This window comes from Pipistrellus hanaki, assembly GCF_964339955.1.
Source record: "Pipistrellus hanaki genome assembly, chromosome: 12".
Lineage (NCBI taxonomy): Eukaryota > Metazoa > Chordata > Mammalia > Chiroptera > Vespertilionidae > Pipistrellus > Pipistrellus hanaki.
In genome coordinates, this window is record NC_140514.1 from 24558060 (window position 1) to 24579771 (window position 21712).

At 40.7% G+C, this 21712-nt stretch overlaps 1 protein-coding gene across 34 annotated transcripts in view; it reads right to left on the reverse strand.

Annotated features, from left to right (window-relative positions):
* NRXN1 (neurexin 1) overlaps nt 1-21712 on the reverse strand; it is a 964391-nt gene that overhangs the window by 470840 nt on the left and 471839 nt on the right. For all 34 annotated transcript variants that reach the window (XM_084900752.1, XM_084900751.1, XM_084900742.1 and 31 more), the window contains 2 exons: nt 20405-20595; nt 470-643 (listed from right to left, as the gene is read on the reverse strand). In XM_084900752.1, coding sequence (XP_084756878.1) covers nt 470-643; nt 20405-20595 — 365 coding nt within the window. The remainder of the gene's footprint in view (nt 1-469; nt 644-20404; nt 20596-21712) is intronic.

Consider the following 21712-nt stretch of genomic DNA (forward strand, 5'->3'; position numbering starts at 1 on the left):
ATATGCTCATTCTGCTGGGTAGATACAACCAAAAAGTAATTTGAGAATGGTATCTACATTTTACTCTCTTGTTATATCCTAGTGAATGCACATTTCAAACAACAGGCTCAAACTGATTAACACTTGCTGGAAGAAATATATTTCCCAGTCTAAATGGGATGTCTATTTAATGTTATAAAGCAAGCATTGCAGAACTGATTAACACACTAATGTAAACTAAAGAATGCAGAGATGCAGAATATAACAAGAACCATGGATATAGCTCCTGTTTGACATTAGGCATAGTGTAGGTCTACAAACAGACCAGAAAAACTAAGATTTATGGGTTGAAATGTTAAAAACACCAATAAGGATTTTTAAGCCTTAAGTGGGGTGGTTGGCAGAAATGAATTTTGCTGGTCAGAGAGATTTGTTCTCATTTACAGGTAGAATTGGAATTATTAGAGTGTGATATAACAAAGTCTAGTACCTTCGCATCCTCTCTCGATCTGTCCATTGCAGAAAAGGGCATCTGAGATGAGGTCTGGAAGTCGTCCATTTAGATCAACTGATGCCAGGCAGCCTTGAAAGCCCTCCTTCGCATGGACGAGTTTTGGCAAGGATTTGTATGTTTCTTTCGCTACTCCTCCTATATACAAGTCACCTGTGGAAAGATCAAAGTTTTGGTCACAAAAGGAACTTGTCCTTGACTTGAAACATACAATGTGACAGGAAAAAATATAGTGAGGTTTACTTGTCATTAAATTAATAAAAAACAAAGTAGTTATTTTTCTAAAAGCACAAACCAATAGAATGCACTGAGTGCCATATATGGGGCCAAATGGGAGGAACATGGACCAAGCAGTTACATGTTCCTACACTGAAATCTGAGCCCCATTATCTAACTTTAACAATTTGTGTGGGTTTTTTAAATTTTTTATTTCTCTGATCATTACTAGTCTCATTTCTAAAATAGAAATAAAACCTATCTCAGAGGGTTATGTGAGCATTAACTGAGAGAAAATATAAGTATCCATCATAGTGAAAATATCTAATAGACAGTCAAATGAACTTTAATCAGAAGTTCAACAAATTCTCTCTAGGGTCTAAAATTACTTTTTCTACTATGCTTAAGCCTATTATCTTTGCCTGTACCTATTTTATTTGCTAACTTACTCCCACAATAGTCTAGATATACCTGAAGGTTTTTGTTTGTTTGTTTGTTTGTTTTTGCTAAAGTTATACCATTTTGAATTCTTTATGCTACACTGGGATCTTTTAACAAGCTGTCGATTGCCCTCCAAATTTGATTGCAGTTTCTAATGCAGCACTTTGTCATCTTCATGTGTCTAAGTTTATGGGCCATTACTCTAAAAATAAACTGCAATTTATGTTTGACTCTGTTTCCTTTCCCATCACAGATTATTCACCATATCTAAATGGCATTGAATAGATGTAATTAATGGACTCTGGTTCATTAAACACTTAATCAATGCAGAACATAAGGCGTGTGACCCTCAAATCCCATAATACACTGCCCCTGTTTACAAGTCCTGATAAATATACTCTATCTACTTCTGACTTTTGTCATTTGAATTTTCTCTCAAATTAACCATTCTAACTTTCATGCCACTTGATACCTCTTCCCCATTTTCACACTAATCCTTTGTACTATTCATGCTTATTGGGACCCCTAAGTGTTGTCTTCATGGGACTTGGGACCAAGGAGAACCGACACACATGCTGTTTGTTTAGTCATGAGTAATAAGGTACTTGTTCTCTGACCCAGAAACCTTATGTATTCTGCCAGCATCTGTGAACCAGTAATAAGCTAACCCATTAGCTTGTAGGTAGGGTAAAAATCAATCCACAGATATAACGCTCTTGAATTACATTGATGAGTACATTGAGCTTGCTGAAAGTCATTTAACCATAAAAAAACTAAAAACTTAAGTCCCTCACCTACTAATTAAGGCTCTAAGTATTACACTGGAATATCATTAATCTTGCATAATTTTCACTGAAGGTACTGATTGTTTTTACTTTCTCCACCTCTTAAAGAATATAACCACCTATTGACTGTTAACTACTAATTATTAAACGGTGGCATGTTCTTGGTCTGAGCTGCAATACTATTATTTCTAAATAATTTTATTTTTTCTATACATTTCCTTTTTCTCCTTAGATTTTCCTCTCTTAAATTTCAAGTCATTGTGTTTTAGATGCATCAGAGAAGAGAAATGAATCATAAATGGAAGTTACAAAATATCTTTCTATATGTGAGTCTTAATAGCCAAGACTCATAGAGAAGTAAAGTAGAATATACAGGCAATTACATAAGAAGAGCAAAGCTTTCCTGCCTCTCCTGTGGGAGAGAAAGTTGGAGGAGAAGACATATAAGCTCAGTCATTGGTGAATGCCAGAAAGAAGACATTGTGCTCTGATTTGAGGGTGAGCTGTGAGGGGTGCTAAAACCTCAGGTAGGCTTACAGGGTGATATTGATCTGTGTGCATTTCTCCAAGAGAACTCAGAAGTAATAGTGAGATCCTTGAGAAGAATGGCTGCATGGTAAATTTGGACATGCTGAAAGTTTAGGCAGACTCACAGAACTTCCCATAGTCTACTGTGGTGTGGGAGCAACAGAACAATTCCCTGAAGTGGCACAAAAAATAAGCAGAAAATGACTGACCTGAAGGGGTTATGCATACAAGAATGAAGGTGCTAGGTAACAATTCATGGAGGATCTGAGCTATGAATACAGAATATCCAAGAGCAGCTCCTGTGCAATCTCTCTACATCCCTCAAATTGGTACCCTGGGAAATCCTTCACCCCACTTAATTTAGACACAATCCCAGGGAAATAAGAAAACTAAAATTGCCTGAGATGATATTTTCACTAACTCAACAAATCATACCTCAATGTAGCAACCAAGGTGAGTTATAGAAAAATAGAGATAGATTTCTTGCACATCTGAGATTGTGGGCTGAGAGTCATATTGTTACATGACAAATGTCAAGGCAGGAAAATGCTCCCAACATTAGTTTATTAAACTAAAATTGTTAGGAAATTCCAGCTCTCCTCTAGACCTAATAAATGTAGTATTAGGAAAAGTATGTGTTAAATAAAGAATTATTGGCACTGTTTCAGATATAGAACTCAGTACTGAAAATTAGGTAGGGAACACTCTCCTATAAAATAAAGAGGTAATATGCAAATTGACCCTCATGTCATAATGTCATCACAAGATGGCGGCTCACACCTCAGAGGATGGGTTCCCATATCACAAGATGGCTGCGCCCATAGTGGAGGTGGGATTCCCATAATGAGTGATCAGCAGAGACCTGAGGTTGTGTGGTGCCAGGCTGGGGCAGGGGACCTCAAGCTGTGCCCACCGCCCAACTGGCAGGGCTTAACGGGGAACCTCAGGCTGCAATCCCCACCCCCCCCCCCACCCCCACATGCCAGGCAGTGGGACCTGAGGCTGCACTCCCCACCTGGCAGGGCTTGACAGGGGTGGGGCCTGCTGGGTCTGGATTGCACCCAATGAGGGTGGGGACGGCCAGGTCTGGGTCTCACGTGATTTTTGAGGCATGCGCAGGTGGGGACTTGACTCTGGGTCCCATGGCGCACCCCAGACTCTAATAGGAGAAAAATTTTCATATACATTTCATATAAAATTTTACTAATTTTCTTTCATTTCTGACACTTCTATTATAAAGGGCAAATATTATAGTAATATTAAAATATTTCCTCTAATTAATTCCATTGTAATGTTCACAAATTTCATGCACCAGGCCACTAGTATTTGAGAAACAACCTTGTCCTTTGTGATGATAGCCTCCTGGAGGAGAGAGACTGTCTTTTGTTATATTCTCCCACAGTGCCTAGTACCAGGCTATATAGCACAGTGAGTACTCAATAAATATTGAGGTCACAGTAGAAAAGAAGAAAGAAGAAACACTTGGGGAGAGCACTAATTCTAAAATGCATCGACTTCCTTTCCCCACTTCCTGCCACAATCCTATTTTTTTTTTCTATTAGCAAACTTATTTGCTGAATAACTTTTTAAAGTGTATTAAAGAAAAGTAGTAAGCTTTCCTTTGTGCTATTAAAGAGCAGAAATGATCAATTCAAGCTGTGCAGGATACAAGCCTCAAACACACCAAGGTGGATGGGTTTGGCGTTGTAAGTAGGGGCATCATTTTCATTACTGAGGCTGCACTTAGTACCACCACTTAACACAGTCCTTATAAACTCTTCATATGGCAGACAGTGGTCTAAGGTCCCCTGTTGGGTTGCCATATGAAGAGAACAAAGAAAACCCTTAAGTGGCCTGAGACCTGTGCAGCATTAGCACTTCATCAAAGATGCAGCTTCTCCTTTTGATCCTTGGTGTGCTGGCAAGAAAATGGCCCATTAGCACTAATGGGATCTCCCAGGTAACATCCTGAGCTTGGGAAGGAGGGTATGCCTTTTAATGACCCTTGTGGGAAGGAGAGCCAGGATGGACATCCTCTAAAAGCCAGTTTCCTCTGAAGCCATCGTGTTGCCCCTTCAGCAAGCTATGAGTGCTTTTTATACAGACCCTTTAAGCCACCATGTATGCAATTGACAGGGCAACAATAGAATTGGGGCAATTTTCACAGAAGATGCAGAGAACATGTACAAACAAAGCCAGATAATCTCAAACGTCTGTCATCTCCCTCTCTCTCTCTCTTTTTAATCTCAAGAATACCCTTATCTTTAGCACAAGTGCATTTATATGTATGTGAATATCACAGGTATCCATTCCCTAGTAGTTGGGCAGTAATGAATAGTAGGAAATAATGCACAAGCCTTAAAGTTATGCATGGCTACAAATCCTGGCTCTGCCACTTACTGGTTGTCTCAGTGTAGGCACGCTGTTACATAACTTAAGAGTCATATTCTTCACCAGTGAAATGGGTTAACAATGCCTACTTGTGAGGATTATAAAGAATGTGGGGGATAGCCTGCACTCAGCTCATCACTGCTACTGGTGTGGTGATGTGGGGTATGTCTGGTAAGGACTATGCATCTATAATGTATCTCATTCTATGTTGATTGTGCTGAGACAGAAGAGGGAGTCATTTGTGTCCTAGAACTGTGTCTTCTACTACACTATGGGCAGCTCAAGAGGCTCTGCTGACATACTCAAGACCTCTTAAGCTGCCCATATTACCAACACTGAACCTGGTAACATAAACAGAACAGTTGCTAGATAAATATCTCCTATATAATAAAGATGTAATATGCAAATTGACTGTCACTCCAACACACAAGATGGCCACCACAAGATGGCTGGCAGAAGAGGGGAGTTGGGAGGAAGCAGGCCAACAGGGAAGGGCAATTGGGGGTGACCAAGCCTTCAGGGGAGAACAGTTAGAGGTAACCAGGCTGGCAGGCAGAAGCGGTTAGGGGCAATCAGACAGGCAGGCAGGCAAGCTGTTGGGAGTCTGCAGTCCTGGATTGTAAGAGGGATGTCCAACTGCTGATTTAGGCCTGATCACAGTGGGATCTGGCCTAAATGAGCAATCAGATATCCTTCAAGGGGTCCCAGATTGGAGAGGGTGCAGGCTGGGCTGAGGGACATACTTTCCCACCCCCTGTGCACAAATTTTGTTTGATATAAACAGATTAAAGGACACAAAAAGTATATGAAGCCCAAGGGTCAGGTTGTAAGGTTCGTGCTAAATGGGCCTGTGGACTTGGATTGTGAGGTGGAACTTTCTAGAAGAGTTTAGACTAGATGGAAGTATAGGACACATAGTATTGTAATTTTATATATATATATAAAATATATATATTATATATATAATGTAATATATATTATATACATTATATTACATATTATATATATTACATATTATATATTACATATTATATATATATATGTGTGTGTGTGTGTGTGTGTGTGTGTGTGTGTGTATTTTTTTTTTGAAGGCATGGAAACCAGCACAGGTTTACCATGGAGATAAAAATGAATACAGCATTCAAAAAAAGAGTATAAAAGGCCAGATGTGGCCAGAAGAGAGAAATTTTCAAAGGAGCCCTGATAAATAGTGTTGGATATGTCAAGTCAAAAGGGCAATTGTAACACAATAGAATACATATGACTACTGGTTTAAAAAATAAAGCTAAACAAGAATAAAAAGGTAAATCCCCAGATAGAAATCATGCAGACTAGGAAACAACAGAATGTAAAGCAGTAATAATTTGGAAAGAAGAGATGAAATTATAACACTAACCACCTGGAATTTTAGTAGGAATACCTATTGGCATAAGATAATATAATCTGGGAGCTTAGGGAAAAGATGGTGGGCCTGTGAGGCATGGCTTGGAAGCCATCAACCAAAAGCAGATGAAGTGGTGAAAGAGGGTTTCTCTCTTCCTAAAACAGGGGCATAGGCAATTAGAGCAAGGGCTCTGAGGTCCACCTTGCAGCAAGTATCAGGGTATCACTAGTTCTTTGACTCAGATTTCCTTTTTATTCACATGGATTTTTGGTACCTCTTAAACATCTCACTTTTATTCCAATTTAAAAAACAGCATATTTATAAAGGACAGCTGCTTTGTAGATTTGGGTAACTAAAACTCCAGGGAGATGCGAGGCTCCAGTAATTTCTTGTGACACTTGAAAAAAATAAAAATAAAAAAAGCTGAAGTAATACACACTGCCTCCCTTTCCTTCTGGCTGGACGGAGAAAGTATAATTCTGGAGGCTTTGATATGTGAGCACTGGACTTTGGACAGCAAATTTGGAGACAACTCTAGCTTTTCTCTCAATTCTTGTGATTGGCTAGTACAGTGGTCGGCAAACTCATTAGACAACAGAGCCAAATATCAACAATACAATTGAAATTTCTTTTGAGAGCCAATTTTTTTAAACTTAAACTTCTTCTGACACCACTTCTTCAAAATAGACTCACTCAGGCCGTGGTGTTTTGTGAAAGAGCCACACTCAAGGGGCCAAAGAGCCATGGTTTGCCGACCACTGGGCTTGTAGAATAAGTACACACAAGCTGGAATGGTTTCTAAGAGCTATTTTGCAGTAAAAGTGTATCCCCTTACCCAAGGGAACAAATAAAACTATGCCCCCGAACTTGTATCGCCTTTAATGTCGATCGTTTATTGCATATCTACAAATGAACACCTGCAGGTCAGATCTTGACCATATACCTTAATACAGCATTTCTTTAGGAGGCAAACACTTAAAACTTAAACCTTGTTTTATGATAGGTGTGCCCTGTTAGATAGGAGAAAAAGAATCTATAACCCCTGGAGAATAATCACTTATTTACTTTTTTTTTTTTCCTGGAAGACAGTCAGAGTCACTATTTCCTGTGATTGCTTAAATAAATGATATTAAATTACTGAAAGCAAAATCACGGGAGTCATTAATATTTATCTAATACAGTTGAACCTACGAGTAGATAAATGGAAACTTTTTAAAACAAACCTCACATGGGTTGAATAACAAACCCTATCCAAAACCACGTCTGAGTTCAAAGCACAGGAAACATTCCTTTATAGATCTCTACAAAAAAAGCCAGGTAAATTTTAGAAACTGTTTGATGAAGAGATGCTAGGTGTTGACCAGTTTGATTGATTACTTATTCTCTAGGTTTTGTATACCTTCGCCTTCCTCAGACCAGTAAGGGTTTATTCCTAGAACTACCTGTGTTTGCTTCTGTAGGCGATGCCTGTGAATCATTTTTAGGCTTGTCAGGCTTTTTAGGTTCAGTCTAAAAATCAAACCACCATCATTCCCCTTGCTGGAGAACTATGCCCAGACTTCCCTGTGTCATAATAATCACATTTCTAGTCTCCCCGATACCCAAAAGGAAAAGTTCAAAATTATTTTTAACTTCATTCTGTATCTCAGAGCTCCCATTCAAACTATTGCCAATACTTCTGACATTTGTCTTTTCTATTTTCATTTCCTTTTCCAGTACTTGTCTCCTTTTCCCCTTGTATACCTTTCATCCAGTAACTTGTGATCTGGCTTCCCTGCCTTCATCCATCCTCCTCATCAACACCATTGTCAGTCTTCCCACTGTGTCTGATTTCTTCCTCTCTCTTCTAAAAGCCTGAAGTTAGCAGTGTTCGAGGGTTTGAATTATCCAGCCTCAGTCACTGTCCCTAAACTTTGAACAATTTTTCTCCAATGACTTTAGCCTGGCAGAGTTAAGATAACATCAATCCCCTCTCTATATGCCCTAATCGTTAATCAAACAGTATTTTTCCAATACTGCATATTCATGTTGCTTCATCATTCTTTACGGTACACATTACTTCCATCATGAGCACCTTTCCTCTTCCAATCTTCCATTTCAAAACCCTATCCAGTTTGGGGGACTCTACTGATATTCTTCCTTGTCAGTGTATTTGTTTCCCAAGTCATAGGCAAGTATGACCTTTGAATCCACGTAATGTTTGAACCTCTTTTCTGGCACTTACCATTTATTTCCTAGTTCTTTCCATTATTCTATAAATTCCTAAAAAAACAAACTATGAGCAAGCATCACTATATTCTCATTTTCAATTAGTAGGGACTCAACGATTACTTGTTTTCATTGAATAAGTGGATAAATCAGCATGCTGCAGGCAATAATTTATCACTTAAACAGTAAGGGCATACTGAAAGTGTTTATGAGTTACACCTTTCTTGTATCCCTGGTTTCCTCCTCTCAAGAAATAATAAAGTTAACTGTTCGAAATATTTCTACTGACCCCTCTTTTGAATATCATCCAGTTCTTTAATATAATTCAATATAGTGGCATTTTTTCCCTTTCTGATAGAATAATTCATGACAAATGCAATACATTGTAGAGAGAGGCAGACAAAGATAGAAGTAGTGAATGAAATCAATATGTGTGTGGCATTCCGGTAGCTCGCCGTGATCGTATAGTGGTTAGTACTCTGCGTTGTGAAATCAATATGTGATAACTAAAAACCTCTTCATGAGTCTTCTACAGTTAAAAAACTCTACCTTTTAGTTCCATGACAACCATAGTCTTCCTGGTCCTACAGGCTCCCACACCCAAGAGTAATAGTATATTGTTTGTGCTGAAAAGACTTTACATTTCACACAAAAATCACTGAGGTAGCTGAATGTCTATGTATAGAGCCCTGTCTGAGTGAGAGTGAGCTCCCCTCTGCCCCCTTGCTTTGACTTCTTGGTAATCAGTCTCAAGAACTGCCTTGTTCAAAACAAAAAAAGACAGCTCTGGCTTTACTATGTAGTAATCTCAACTTTACCAAGCACTGGCACATATGGCATTCCATTTGGTATTCACCTGGTGAACTATGGTTCAAGGCTATAATACCATAAAGACACTATGGTTCAAGGCTATAATACTAGAAGATGGCAGGGTCTGATTCCAAGCCCAGGTCTTCTACAACTATGATAATTCTTGCTTAATTTATACTGGGCTACACACTTTATACTCTAAGTGGCAAGTAGCAAATTTGTACAGCTTTACTAGTACAAAATGTAGAAATGTTTAGGAGTACCATGGTCGATGGAGGAAAGTAACCATGGTAAACATTCGCAGAAGTCCAAGCAAAATAACAGATTCCTGGGACAAAACTGGGGGTGGGGGCCCATTTCCATGTTTAGCAATCTCATGAAGACAAAGTCAATTTGCTTCCATAGCTGTATTAGGTATCAAATTCTGACAAGTGAGTAGAATTTGTAATTCTCCCAAATTTGATTTTTAGATATGACAGCTACTTCTCAATTGCCTCCCACAAAGAGATAAGTAGGCCACCTACATTCATCCATACCAGTGTGTGAACAGGTGGGTGGACTCCAATCAGTTGGAGTTCAGACCTTAATGTTTTCCTATAGTGAGCCTTTGAGAGTTAATATTGACATTATGTTTCTGGGCAGGACAGAAAAATGCTTTTGATATTCTGAAATTTCTGTTTGGAGCCCATACATTTTAAATACAATTGCCCCAAAAGAAAACCTTCTTTAAAGTACGGTTATAAAGCAACGTGAAGACAGATTTTGTTTGTGTGTTTGGCCAACATCCTGTGAGGGAAAGCTTGTGGGCATGTTAAATGGGAAATGATGAAATACAATTGCTGTGGAGGTGCATGCAGCAACCCGTCTTCTTTTAAATGCACTATGACAGGGACACTGTGGCAGATGGGCAAGGAGTCCAGGCGTATAAATCCACGCCCAGCCAACTTCACCTCACGGCTTTGCCAATCTACCTTTTGGTTAAAAGAGGTTCAAATATTTTTATTTGTTTTCCTTTATTCCTTAGGCAAGTGGCATCCAGTTTAGATGCCTCCAACATCCTTTAGCAGCACACAATTCTGTCACTGTTTCAGGTTTCATTATCCTCTCCTGGGATTGCATGCGACTCAGAGGTTCTTGAGCTCACAGGTACTGTTAAACCTTACACAGTATCTAAGTTTTAGTGTTGCTTTGCCTTTTTCATTCCATTTAATCCTCCACCCAACTCCTCACAATAGGCAGGAAGTTATGATCCTCACCATGCAAGTGAGCAAACTATCCTTCTGGATAAGTAGCCTGTGCAAGGCAATACAACTACAGTGGTCGGCAAACTCATTAGTCAACAGAGCCAAATATCAACAGTACAATGATTGAAATTTCTTTTGAGAGCCAATTTTTTAAAACTTAAACTTCTAACGCCACTTATTCAAAATAGACTCGCCCAGGCTGTGGTATTTTGTGGAAGAACCACACTCAAGGGGCCAGAGAGCTACATGTGGCTCCCGAGCCACAGTTTGCAGACGATGGAACTGGGAGAAAAAACACCGCCACACCAGCTTCCCCCTCCCAGGCTACCTCTCTTCCCACTGCACTGCACTGCCTGTTTTTACTAAAAGCTATCTCAATGACAGAAATAGAATTGGTGGAGGAGTTTAGAAATGATTGTTCCTGAAATTAAAAATGACTTCTAACCAAGGGACCAGTAAGCAGATCTATGCAAACCTGTTCATCTGCCCTGAGATTTTAAGTAGCTCAAGATAACTACTTGGTTTTTTCCCCCCTTATTTTCCCAAATTTAATTTTTCTATTTCAAAGTAAAGGAATATTTATTCTGGGTGGGGATGCCCTGGTGGTGTATATGGAAAGTACAAAAGACCAGCTCTTCCCCATAATAATGGCCTCTTTAATGCAGGTTATAAAAATGGCACCTGCTCTCAGCTCAGATATATAGGATAAGAGGGCAAAGCCCTCAGCAGTTTCCTGGACAGCTTGAAAGAACAGTATGGTACAAAGCACAGAAAAACTTTACAGAATTGACAGAAAACTTTTAAAAGATCATGAGCTTCACTAAGAAAATTCTTATTTCTTAAATACTTAAACTTTTCTGTTTTTTTTTTTTTTTTTTCAAAGAAGGAATTCCTTCTGTGCCTGAAGGATAGAATATTCTCAATGAGGTCATGAGGCCCCCCTGGAATGGTGTTATTCCCTTAGGCATGTCTCCCAATACTTTGTTCTTCCACTATTTAAATTATTCTTAAGGAGAAAAGCTAATAGTTAACAGCAGGGATCAAAAAGAGGGCAGGGAAGTGTGGGCAACTTTCCTTAAAGGCTTGGGAAATGGAGGGCTCCAGCAGCTGAATGGACTGGCAACTAGTCCTCTGGCACACACTGATGACTGATTGATTGATTGATTGATTGGCCAATCTTCAATCATTCCACAAAGTGCTATACTTGTCTGGGCCTGTTTGAAGCACCTATAAATGTACATGTTCTATGAACCACATATTGAGGACATTGAGCAATTAAAATCTGGGGCTGTAGTATTTGAGGAAGACTTCAGGGGCTAAAGATATAAAATCAATGTACAGGCCCTGTGCAAAGCATAGGGAAGGGTGGAGCACGTGGAAAGTAAAAATAGAAATATCCAATTATTTTGCTATTATCAAAGTGAAATTTTCAACACCATATACCATAGCAATATAGAAGTTTGAAGAACTTCTAGGGTGGGGAGAAAGTAGTTTTATAGTTGTGAGTACATGAAACACAATTTATTCTAGTAATATTTATTAATTACCGTGTTATTTTCCATAAGAAAAACTGTCAACCTACTTTTGCCCCCCTCTGTATATGGAGGAGAAAATGCATTTTATTATCTGACATTTTTTGTAAGATTAAAATACATACTATCTTTCACTCTAGATAATCATAAGAAACCCCTTCTAATATGTTGGCAAATATATATAGTAGTATTTAAATGATTCTACAGACTTGAGTTCAAATTCTATTTGTAGACAACGCAGCTTTTCTGAGTGTCCATTTTCTCATCTATAATGTAAGAGTATTAATAGCGCACTCATCTAATTATTGTAAAGATTAACAGGCCAACTTGTGACAGAATATCAGAATTGAAGTTCTGACCAAAGTGCCAACACTACAGATATGAGATAATGTGAGTCTTAGTCAGACACCTAAATGCAAAATTTATAAAGGATATGCTAAAATACTGGTTCTCAGACCTTGAGCCCCTCAGTTACATTAAGGACATCATCTTCATAACAACAATAAAGAGGGTCAGAAATTGGAAAGAAAGATGTCTAAGAACATTTTTAGGCATAGGTAGGTCTCACTATGCAATAAATGTGAGATTACAACCTAGCCCCAAGCTTGGTGAGGAGGCTCTCAGGCCTCCTGGAAAACCTTTGTTTCCTGCAGTTGGGAGAAACAGGACTAGTGCCTGACATAGTTTACACAGAAGGGTACAGTAAAAATGAAAGCATTGGGAATGGGCTGCACTTCCAAAGCTCTCAGGCCTGGTGAGACACACAACGTAAGAGCATTGCTCATTGGCAGACATGGGCCCCAAAGGCAAGGAGAGCAAGCCAGGCAGGCCTGCCTGGTGTGGAGCAGACCCCAGCAGTGAGGCTGGTAGAAGGAAGAGAGGGTATAACCACTCACTCCCCGGGCTTAAGGACAGGTGGTCCTATGTTTCTCGTGATTTGCAGCTAGCCTCTGACTTCTGCCTCGGGCTTTTGTGTCCCAGGTGCTGCCTGTGAGCCCAGATCACCAGTGTGGGTCTCCACCCACAGCATAATTTTGTTCGTCCAAGCATCGATGAATGTAGTCTACTGAGCATTTGGTTCCGTGCAATACCCAGTTTTCCACTATTTTGATGATGGTAGCAGCTACCTCCAACCCCTGCCCAGGGCAAGGAAACCCAACCCCCCGATTTTTGCATAGCAGTTTAAAGATCACCTTGGGCTCCTTTGGTAGCTCCATTATATCTCAAGTGTCCTGTTTATTTCTTCAAACAAATCCAGAGCAGCCATATATTCCTTTCCCGGACACAAGGAGAACATGTGTTCCAACCAAATTTACTCCCAAGTATTTGGCACTAGGATTCCTAAACTTAAGTGAGTATCCTTTGGGTCTCTGAATTGGTCGGAGGTAGAAAGCCAGGTCTGGGGAGGCCAAGTTTGCCTGTGCTTGTGAAAGCAGAGAAAGCTTCACATTGTGCAGAGAAGGAGGAGAATGAGGGGGAAGCTGAGAGAAGGCAGTCCCCAGCCACCATGGAGACAAACAGAGGCAAAGATGCTCTTATGAGGCACAGACTAAAAATTTGCTCTCTTGCCCCTGAGTCCTTGAATGATATACCCTGCTTCTCCCCCCACCCCCTTTACTTGTTAGTCTGAATGGGTTTATGCTTCTTATACCCTAAAGACCTTTATCTAATTCTCCCTTCAGAAAAAAAAAAAAAGGAAGGTCTGAGAACCAAGCAAACCATGAGACTTACGTTCTGCAGTGAGAGTGACTTTGCCAGGCCTGCTTTCCCAGATGGCTCTGACACCCGGAGAAGCTCAACTTCTAGGAAGACCGCTCAGCTTCACCCTTGGCAGTCCCTGGAGAGGGACGTGCACTGAATACCCAGCTACGAAGAGGCTGAGATCTCTCGAGAAGTGACCTGACCCTTAAGAACCCAGCTCTGAGCACCTGCAGGCACTTGCTTCTCCACACTCTAAATAGCACCAGCTTTACAAGCTCAGCTCATCTAATCACTCCCTGCCCCACTGCCTCATGGTAAATCGGTACCACATCTGAAAGGCATTTGAGCACTGGGTTCAGGTTTCCAGGAGCCTACGCATCCCTGTGGGAGGACTGAGGAAAGCTATCTTTCCCGGTGAAAGACCTACCTTACCTATTTGTAGACACACAAGTCAAGGTCTGATATTAGCCAATGTTGTGGTTGAGCAGAAACCAGCGTCAGGGCTTTAAACACCTGTGTCATCTACACCCAAGCAACTAGGAATGGGAAGGTTCAGGGCCATTAAACCTGCACCAGAAGTGAAAAGCTGGTAGATGACCTACAGTCTCCATCTTGCACCTATGGATAGCCATGGGAATAGTCTTCACCAGCGAGTCCATAGAAGGTCTCAGATTTCTTTTCAGAATGTTGCTCCAGGCCAGGGGTCCTCAAACTTTTTAAAGTGGGGGCCAGATCACGGTCCCTCAGAAAGCTGGAGGGCCGGACTATATGAACTACTAATTCCTACTGTAACACCTCGGCTGCGCTCACTGCCCAAAAAACCTGGCGGGCCGGATCAGACTCCTCTGCGGGCCGCATGTGGCCCGCGGGCCGTAGTTTGAAGACCCCTGCTCCAGGCTGTCACTAGTAGTTAACTGAGGTTAATGTGAGCAAAAAAAAAGCTTGTTTTCCCTGGTCTATTGTAAATATTGTTGAACTGGGAATTAAAGACCAGATATAAAACACTAGCCAGCTGCCTGAGCATATTCCTCTTGTTTGTAAAAGGAATGGATCATACCAGATAGTCTTCAAGATCAATGACCAAAGGTGGAAAGAGAACTTTCAAATAACAGATGTGGAGGGAGTTGGAAAAAAAACTAAACATGGAAAACTATGGCTAATGTAGAAGAGATAAAGAAAGTTTTTTTAAGTGCTTTTAGGGAATAAAAAACTTAAACTCTGCTGCAGTTGGATAAGCTGGTCCAGGGATTGTGTGGGAAAGAAATTACAAGACAAGACAAATGTTCACATTGGGTCAAGACAACTGAGCGTGGAAAGAAAATAACACCTCATTGGGGGTATGGGTGCGAGGGGTTAAAATGAGCTGACAAAGGAATTATAATAAAAATAATAGATTGAGACTGAGTCCTGCAAAACCTGGGAACTCAATGGAGAAGAAATAAGTTTTATATCTCTAAGTGTCTTTCAATGCTTGTGTGGGAAAAGGAGAAACAAATATGCCAAGTCTTACTTTTATGGTCCATACATGATGGTTGCCTCCAAAGTGATCTCTTTCCCCACCAGCCTCAGCCCATTCTCTATTCAGAAGCCAAAGAATGATTCTAAAGTGCATCATAAACTCCACTCTCGTACTCAAAATCTCGAAATTCCTCCTCTCCTTGTTGCAAAAGACCAAAGAAAACCAAGTGACACTTCAAAGAAGAGGAGGGACACTGTTTAAAACACCAGCAGACTCAGGGAACAGCCTTCCAAATCAGAGTGAAGGAATATGCATGGGCTTTCTTTCATATCTCCCTGTGATCTTTGTCCTGCAAATTTAGATTATGCTTCCTGTCCTTTACTCAGGCCTTGCAAGAAGGCCCCCAGGTGTTGGGGATCTCCAGGCCATCCTCACCATCTGGTACCACACGGAGGGCCTTTCTAAATATGCAAATCACCAAATAACCCTGCTACCCTCTGAGAAGATAAGGGAGCCTTCCAGCCCAGCCAGCTTTTCTAGAGATTATCGTTCAAGTTCCCATTTTATACCTTGCAAGTCTACCTCTGTATTTACAGCTGTGTGGCCTGAGGAAGTGAACCTGAGCAACAGCCCCAGGGCAAACCCCATGAAGCTGTGTTCCAGGCAGGTCCACTCACTCTAAGGAATTTGAGCGTGAGCAGAAGAGGAGAGTCGGCACAAGTGGGGATCCACGCAGGAACAAAAGCCATAGGCAGAAGCCATGAGTGGGAAGAAGGCAAGGCAGAAGAAGCCAGAAGCAGAGAAGAGAGAGAAATGACCCCAGTGGGAGTGGGCAAAGCAGTAGGAGGATGTATGGGAGATGTGTCAAGGGAGCACCTAAGAGGATTGTTCTTGAGATGCCAGTATGACTATTAGAACATAGTTCTTATTTGCTGTGTGACCTCATGGCTCAGCAGCTAAAAGGATTTGTCTTTCTTCCTAATGGATCCTTAAAATAATCTCCCATTAACTGAAGCTATGGGAGTAAATCTCTTTTCCTTACAAACTGAAAATCAATAGATCAATCAATCAATCTACTAGTGATTGCCTAACCAACAGGACAACAGGAGCTTGCCTCCATTTTCAGTGCCATCTCCTGCTTTAGTGCTAAGCTTGAAGTCAGACTGTTCTTTACAAGTTTCTTATTTGAGCAAATGAGCAATCAGATGGCATGTGGCTGAACAAAGCTTGGGCATGCTTAGAAAAGGTCAGGACTTGGATGATCTCTGGATTGCTCAAGCTCCACAGCAATGAGGTATCAAATAGCAACAGTAAAGGGTAGACAATGGGGGCACCGAGGTTATGCTCAGGATTGAGCGAGTAGGTAGCTGAGAAATGGAGACAAGTGTGAGATCAGGTTGGAAAGAACAAGAATACTGCAGCCAAAGCTCAGAGACACTGCAGGTTTGGCTCCAGACCAGCACAACAAAGGGAATCATAACTCCTTTGCTGGTGGACGTTCATCCCTTCAATTTGGAAACAAAAACAAAACAAGAAACCCACACAGGCTACATCCTGGAAGGGAGGTATTCCCCTGATTTTACCTTCCAATCTTTGCTTAGAAGTAGAATGCATTTGAATGGAAAGCCTTGGTTGGGCCCTCTCTGATTAGGGAAAGGTAGATTTGAGGAGGGATAAAAGAGAGGTTAATGAATAGATAAAAGTCCTAGTTTGGGTGGGAAGAGGGAAGAGATAAGATAGGGGATGGTGGGAGAGCTGCTCAAAGCCCTTAGAGGCAAGAAATTTGGGATCTGAGAGAAAAAAACGAAGGGCAAAGCTCAGCCCGTGCTGATGTGTGGCTTATAAATGAAATATTCACTTTTAGATAGTTTGCTAAATGCCCACCTGAGGGCACTGTATTCCAGTCACCTGGATTTTTTTTTTTTTTTTTTTGTCCTCCATCAAGTAAATTGTCTTCAATTTGCCCAAGGATAAACAAGTAATGCTATAAGGAAAGATACCTATGGAAGATGGAAGTCAGAGACGATCTTTCCTCCCTCTCTTTGTTCTTGAACTAGATTCATGAATGAACAAGACTGACCTTGATTCAAGTCCCTGGGTAATGGCTAGGATTAAATAAAATAACCTGATTTAAATCTCCTTAGCATTCCATAGCAAATCAATAAATATCAGCCCCTTTCCATATACAACCACACACAAACATACACATTTGCCAACTATAGGAACAAGAGAAGGAACACGAGGAGGCGTTACACCAACCCTTTATCTCCCTGAAGGGGGCGGGACTCAAAAGCCCCACAATGAATGCACAGCTGTGCTAGAAATTCATTCCAGAGAGCAAATTTATGCCGCTCTTTTCATTGCATGTTGCAGCTTGTACATAATAGCCAGAGGGAATAGAACACAAACAGCTGGGAAATAAAGATGAAAGCAAAACTGTGTCAGCAGGGAGAGACACGCCTCCCCTGAGAACCAGGCAGTGTCATGAAACATAATTTGAACAAGGTCACCTGCATAGCATTCTGTTTTTCAGAGAAAGATCATTCAACGGCTGCCTATTTCTGACCATCTCCTTCAAAGTCAAGGTAGAGATAGGGATACATGTCCCCTGGCTTTCAAATTTCTACTGTCAGGTCCAATGTATATAATGAAATGGAGCCACAGGCAGAATCATGCATTATTAGAAGGCTAACTGGGATCCGAGAGGGTGGAAAAACAAAGAAATTCTGCTTCCTAGCACAAAAGGAGCCCTCCGGAATCCCAGATGGCAAGGTTTGTGGCCATATGCTGCCCTCTAGTGCCTTTTTAAGGGATGGTAACATGAGAAATAACACTTCATGATCCCCAGGCAGCCAATATCATCTCAGCACAGGACTGGTCAAACAAAACAAAACAAAACAAAACAAAAAACAAAAAAACAAAAAACAACTACACAAGTAACATTTTTAGAGAAAAAAAGGACAAAGCCAAGATTTTTACTAACATTAAAAACTGAGTTAAATTTGGCGTCAACATAGATACTGCATTCTTTCTGAACTTTGAAAAACACAGGGTCTAAATTCGTGAGTGCTCTTTAAAAATACGGACACCTGTTCCCTGTGTGTTGATCTCTGTCTGAGGAGGGGCCCGTGACTCTGCATCAAGAAAATCCCATCAGTGACTCCGATGGGGTTAAGTTAGTTGACTGCACTTTGAGAAGAACTAAGCTGACTTTAAGGAGAATGTAGAATAAATCTGATAATTTTCTTTTAACCCTGTAAGAATATAGCTCTTAGGCAAATAAAATAAAATAAAATAAAAGGCATAAAATCAAAGCTGTCCAAGACAGACTGGCTGACTCCTTCACGACTAGCACAGAGGACAGCAGTGCTGCTCAGTGTGGAGTGGAGAGTTCATATAGACGGTCCTATATGAATCAGCCCCCAGATTGCAGTAGGCACCTAGGTAGGAAGGAGAAACAATGTGTCTCAGAGACAGTGCTGGTCTGTGCAGGTCACATACTTCAGCCCACCTTGAACTGCTCTTTTCCAGCCTTTTCAGTCCCTGACACAGGGCCCAGTTTCTAGTGAGACTCGTTCATGCTTCCTGAGGTCCCTCCCTACACAAACAGGACAGCATTTGGCTTTGAGCTGGTGGCCGGCTTGGTCAGCACACTTAGCGTCACAATCTCTCCCTTTCCCTGCACAATGACTGCCTGAGCCTGCTGTGGACATCCGGGGCACAAAAACTCAGGGGCAGAAAATGCCCTCCATTCACTTCAGTCAGCAACAAGAAAGAGGGTTGGCCTGGTAAGCAGCATTTTCTTTGAGTAGCTTAGCTCAAAAACTTACCTTTTGAGCTAAGCTACTAGATTTATGGGCACAAACAAGATGTCTTTGAAGTTAACAAGAGGCCACTCTGAGGGAGGGAGACAGCCGTTACCACATATTTTAGGTGTTGGGTGATTAGAAATAAGTTCTGCAATTACAGAAAGTGAAACACTTTTCTTTCTTCTCTTATCTGATTTAGAAAGAGGACTTTTCTCTAGAAAGATTTCTGTTGGATTTTCTTTTTCCAGTTCCCTAACTGCCCCATGAATCAAAGGGAAAGATCACATCAGTACAAACAAATACCTCTTGACAAGTAAAAATGTGAGCATGAGGGTCCCTGTAGAACTACGGAATGCAGGACAGAAGCAGCAACAGAGGAGGCTGGGTCAAAACTGGGGATGTGTCTTTGCTCAATTGTACCAGTATTTTTATCCCTGGCCAAGGCATTCCAAGCTCAGGTTTCTTACCTGTTTAATAAAACGCTAATGACACTTCATCCAATGCTGGTTGTCATTTAAATGTGATGGGATCACCTGGCTGGCCTGGCTCAGTGGTTGAATATTGACTTATGAACCACGACACATCTCCAGGTTCCGGGCTTGATCCCCAGTGAGAGGTGTGCAGGAGGCAGCCTATCAATGATTCTCATCACTGATGTTTCTATCTCTCTCTCCTTCTTCCTTCCTCTCAATGGAATCAATAAAAATATATGATAAAAAAATGTGGTGGGATCAATAGATATGTTCTTAGGAATTCACAAAAGCCTGCTGAGATAGAAACTTGTGTTATTTTTTTATTCCTATTATTGACATATTTTCTAAGATGTTTGTATAGTTTACTTGGAGAAATCAAGTATCAATAAGGAAAGAAAATGTCTAAGACTTTGTTAGAAGCTCGTAAAAGAAACATTCCCACTGGTGCCTGTGTGGTGGGAGGATTCATTGTTGGAGGCACAAAGGCGGAAGCCCAGGTTGGTCAGAGGTTAGGAAATCTCACCAAGGAAAGAAAACTAATAAGCTCTTGAAGAAACTCCTTAGGTGTCTGTTTACCATGACTCCACATTGATTGCAAACTGTTGGGACTACAGAAACTTGCAAATGCCTATTTTTCTTTATAATAGGGAAACAAATACATTCCTCTCACCCTTTAAAATTTAATCATGCATGCATTCTTAGGTGTTGCATGTTTTGAACTTCTATTAAAAATGCATGTTTCTGCCACATTAAAGAGGGAACAGAAGCTTGTGTGTTGTATTATTAATTATACGCAGGGAATGAAATTCTGGTTAGTATTTGCAGAAGGTACACCACACACACACACACACACACACACACACACACACACACACTGCCAGGTGAGTGGCGGCCATGGGGTTCATGTCTGCTGCTCTGATCCGGTGCACTTACTCTTGAGGTCCAAGTTCCTGGCTCCGGCGGTGATTTGCGTTGTGATTTTCGTGTCAATCTTTACAGTGTGGAGATTGCTGGTGTCCCTTGATATCATCACGTTGTGCCACTGATTGTCATTGAGGGGTTTATTTGAGCTCCCTTTGATGAGGTTAGCACCATTTCCCAAGTCAAACACGTAATGTAAGTACCTGGGGGAGAAAGGACAGTGGGAAAATGCCATCACTTTTTGAACTTTTTTATGGAGTCAAACTCGATACAAGAGGATGATTTTTCTTTCAGGTGACTCTGTCCTTGCTAGAAGTCATGTGAGTGACTTGTATAAAAACTCAGCTAATGAGAAGGAAACACTATTCTGTGTCAGTAAGCCAGATTCTTTATTTTCACTATAAAGAATAATGAAAAAAAAAGTTTTAAATTAGGTTCTACATTAGGGTGGGAAACCTTTTATTTCTGCAAAGGGCCATTTGGATATTTATAACATCATTCATGGGCCATACAAAATTATCAAGTTAAAAATCAGCCTGCTCTATTTGATCAAACATTTAACTGCTTCACCCCCTAATACCTTGGCAGGGCCAGACCAAATACTTTTGGAAAGTATATTTATTCCCTCTTTCACCAGCCCCTCCAGCCTTTGCTAACCACAATGAACTGGTACTTCTTGTCAGCTTCTTGCACTGCTTTTCCCCCCCTCTACCTCGAATGTCTGCTTCTCTATGAAAATGTAGACTCATCCTTCAAGTCTCAACTCTAATATCCACACCCTGTCTCATACATTTCATATTTTCCCTAAACACACAGCCTTTGCACATAATCATCTTAGAAAAACTTTCATATGCTTCTTTTCTATCTATGTGTTCACCAACAACCCCTCAGATTGAGTGCTTGCATATGTGTGCCTTGGGGTTGGTGGAATCTGAGATATGCATGGGGTAGCAAGAAACACACACACACACACACACACACACACACACACACACACACATTTCCTAGCACATTATCTAGCCAATTGTAAATATGCAATAATAGTCACTGAATGAATACCCATATTAATTAAACCACATAAAACTTTTATCACTTTCAATGAAATTTCACAAAAATCTAAATTCTTCAAGGAACTTGGACATAGAATTCAACTTGAGTAAATGGGATTTTGTAAAATTGAAGGAGCCTGATTACTTGAATTATCTATTTAACGTAGCACAAATTTGTAGGAATTATTTTGTAGAATTATAGTGTGCTTCGTAATAGTAAGGCAATCCACATTTGAAGTGTAAGATTTATGGAATGCATAGCATAAATTAG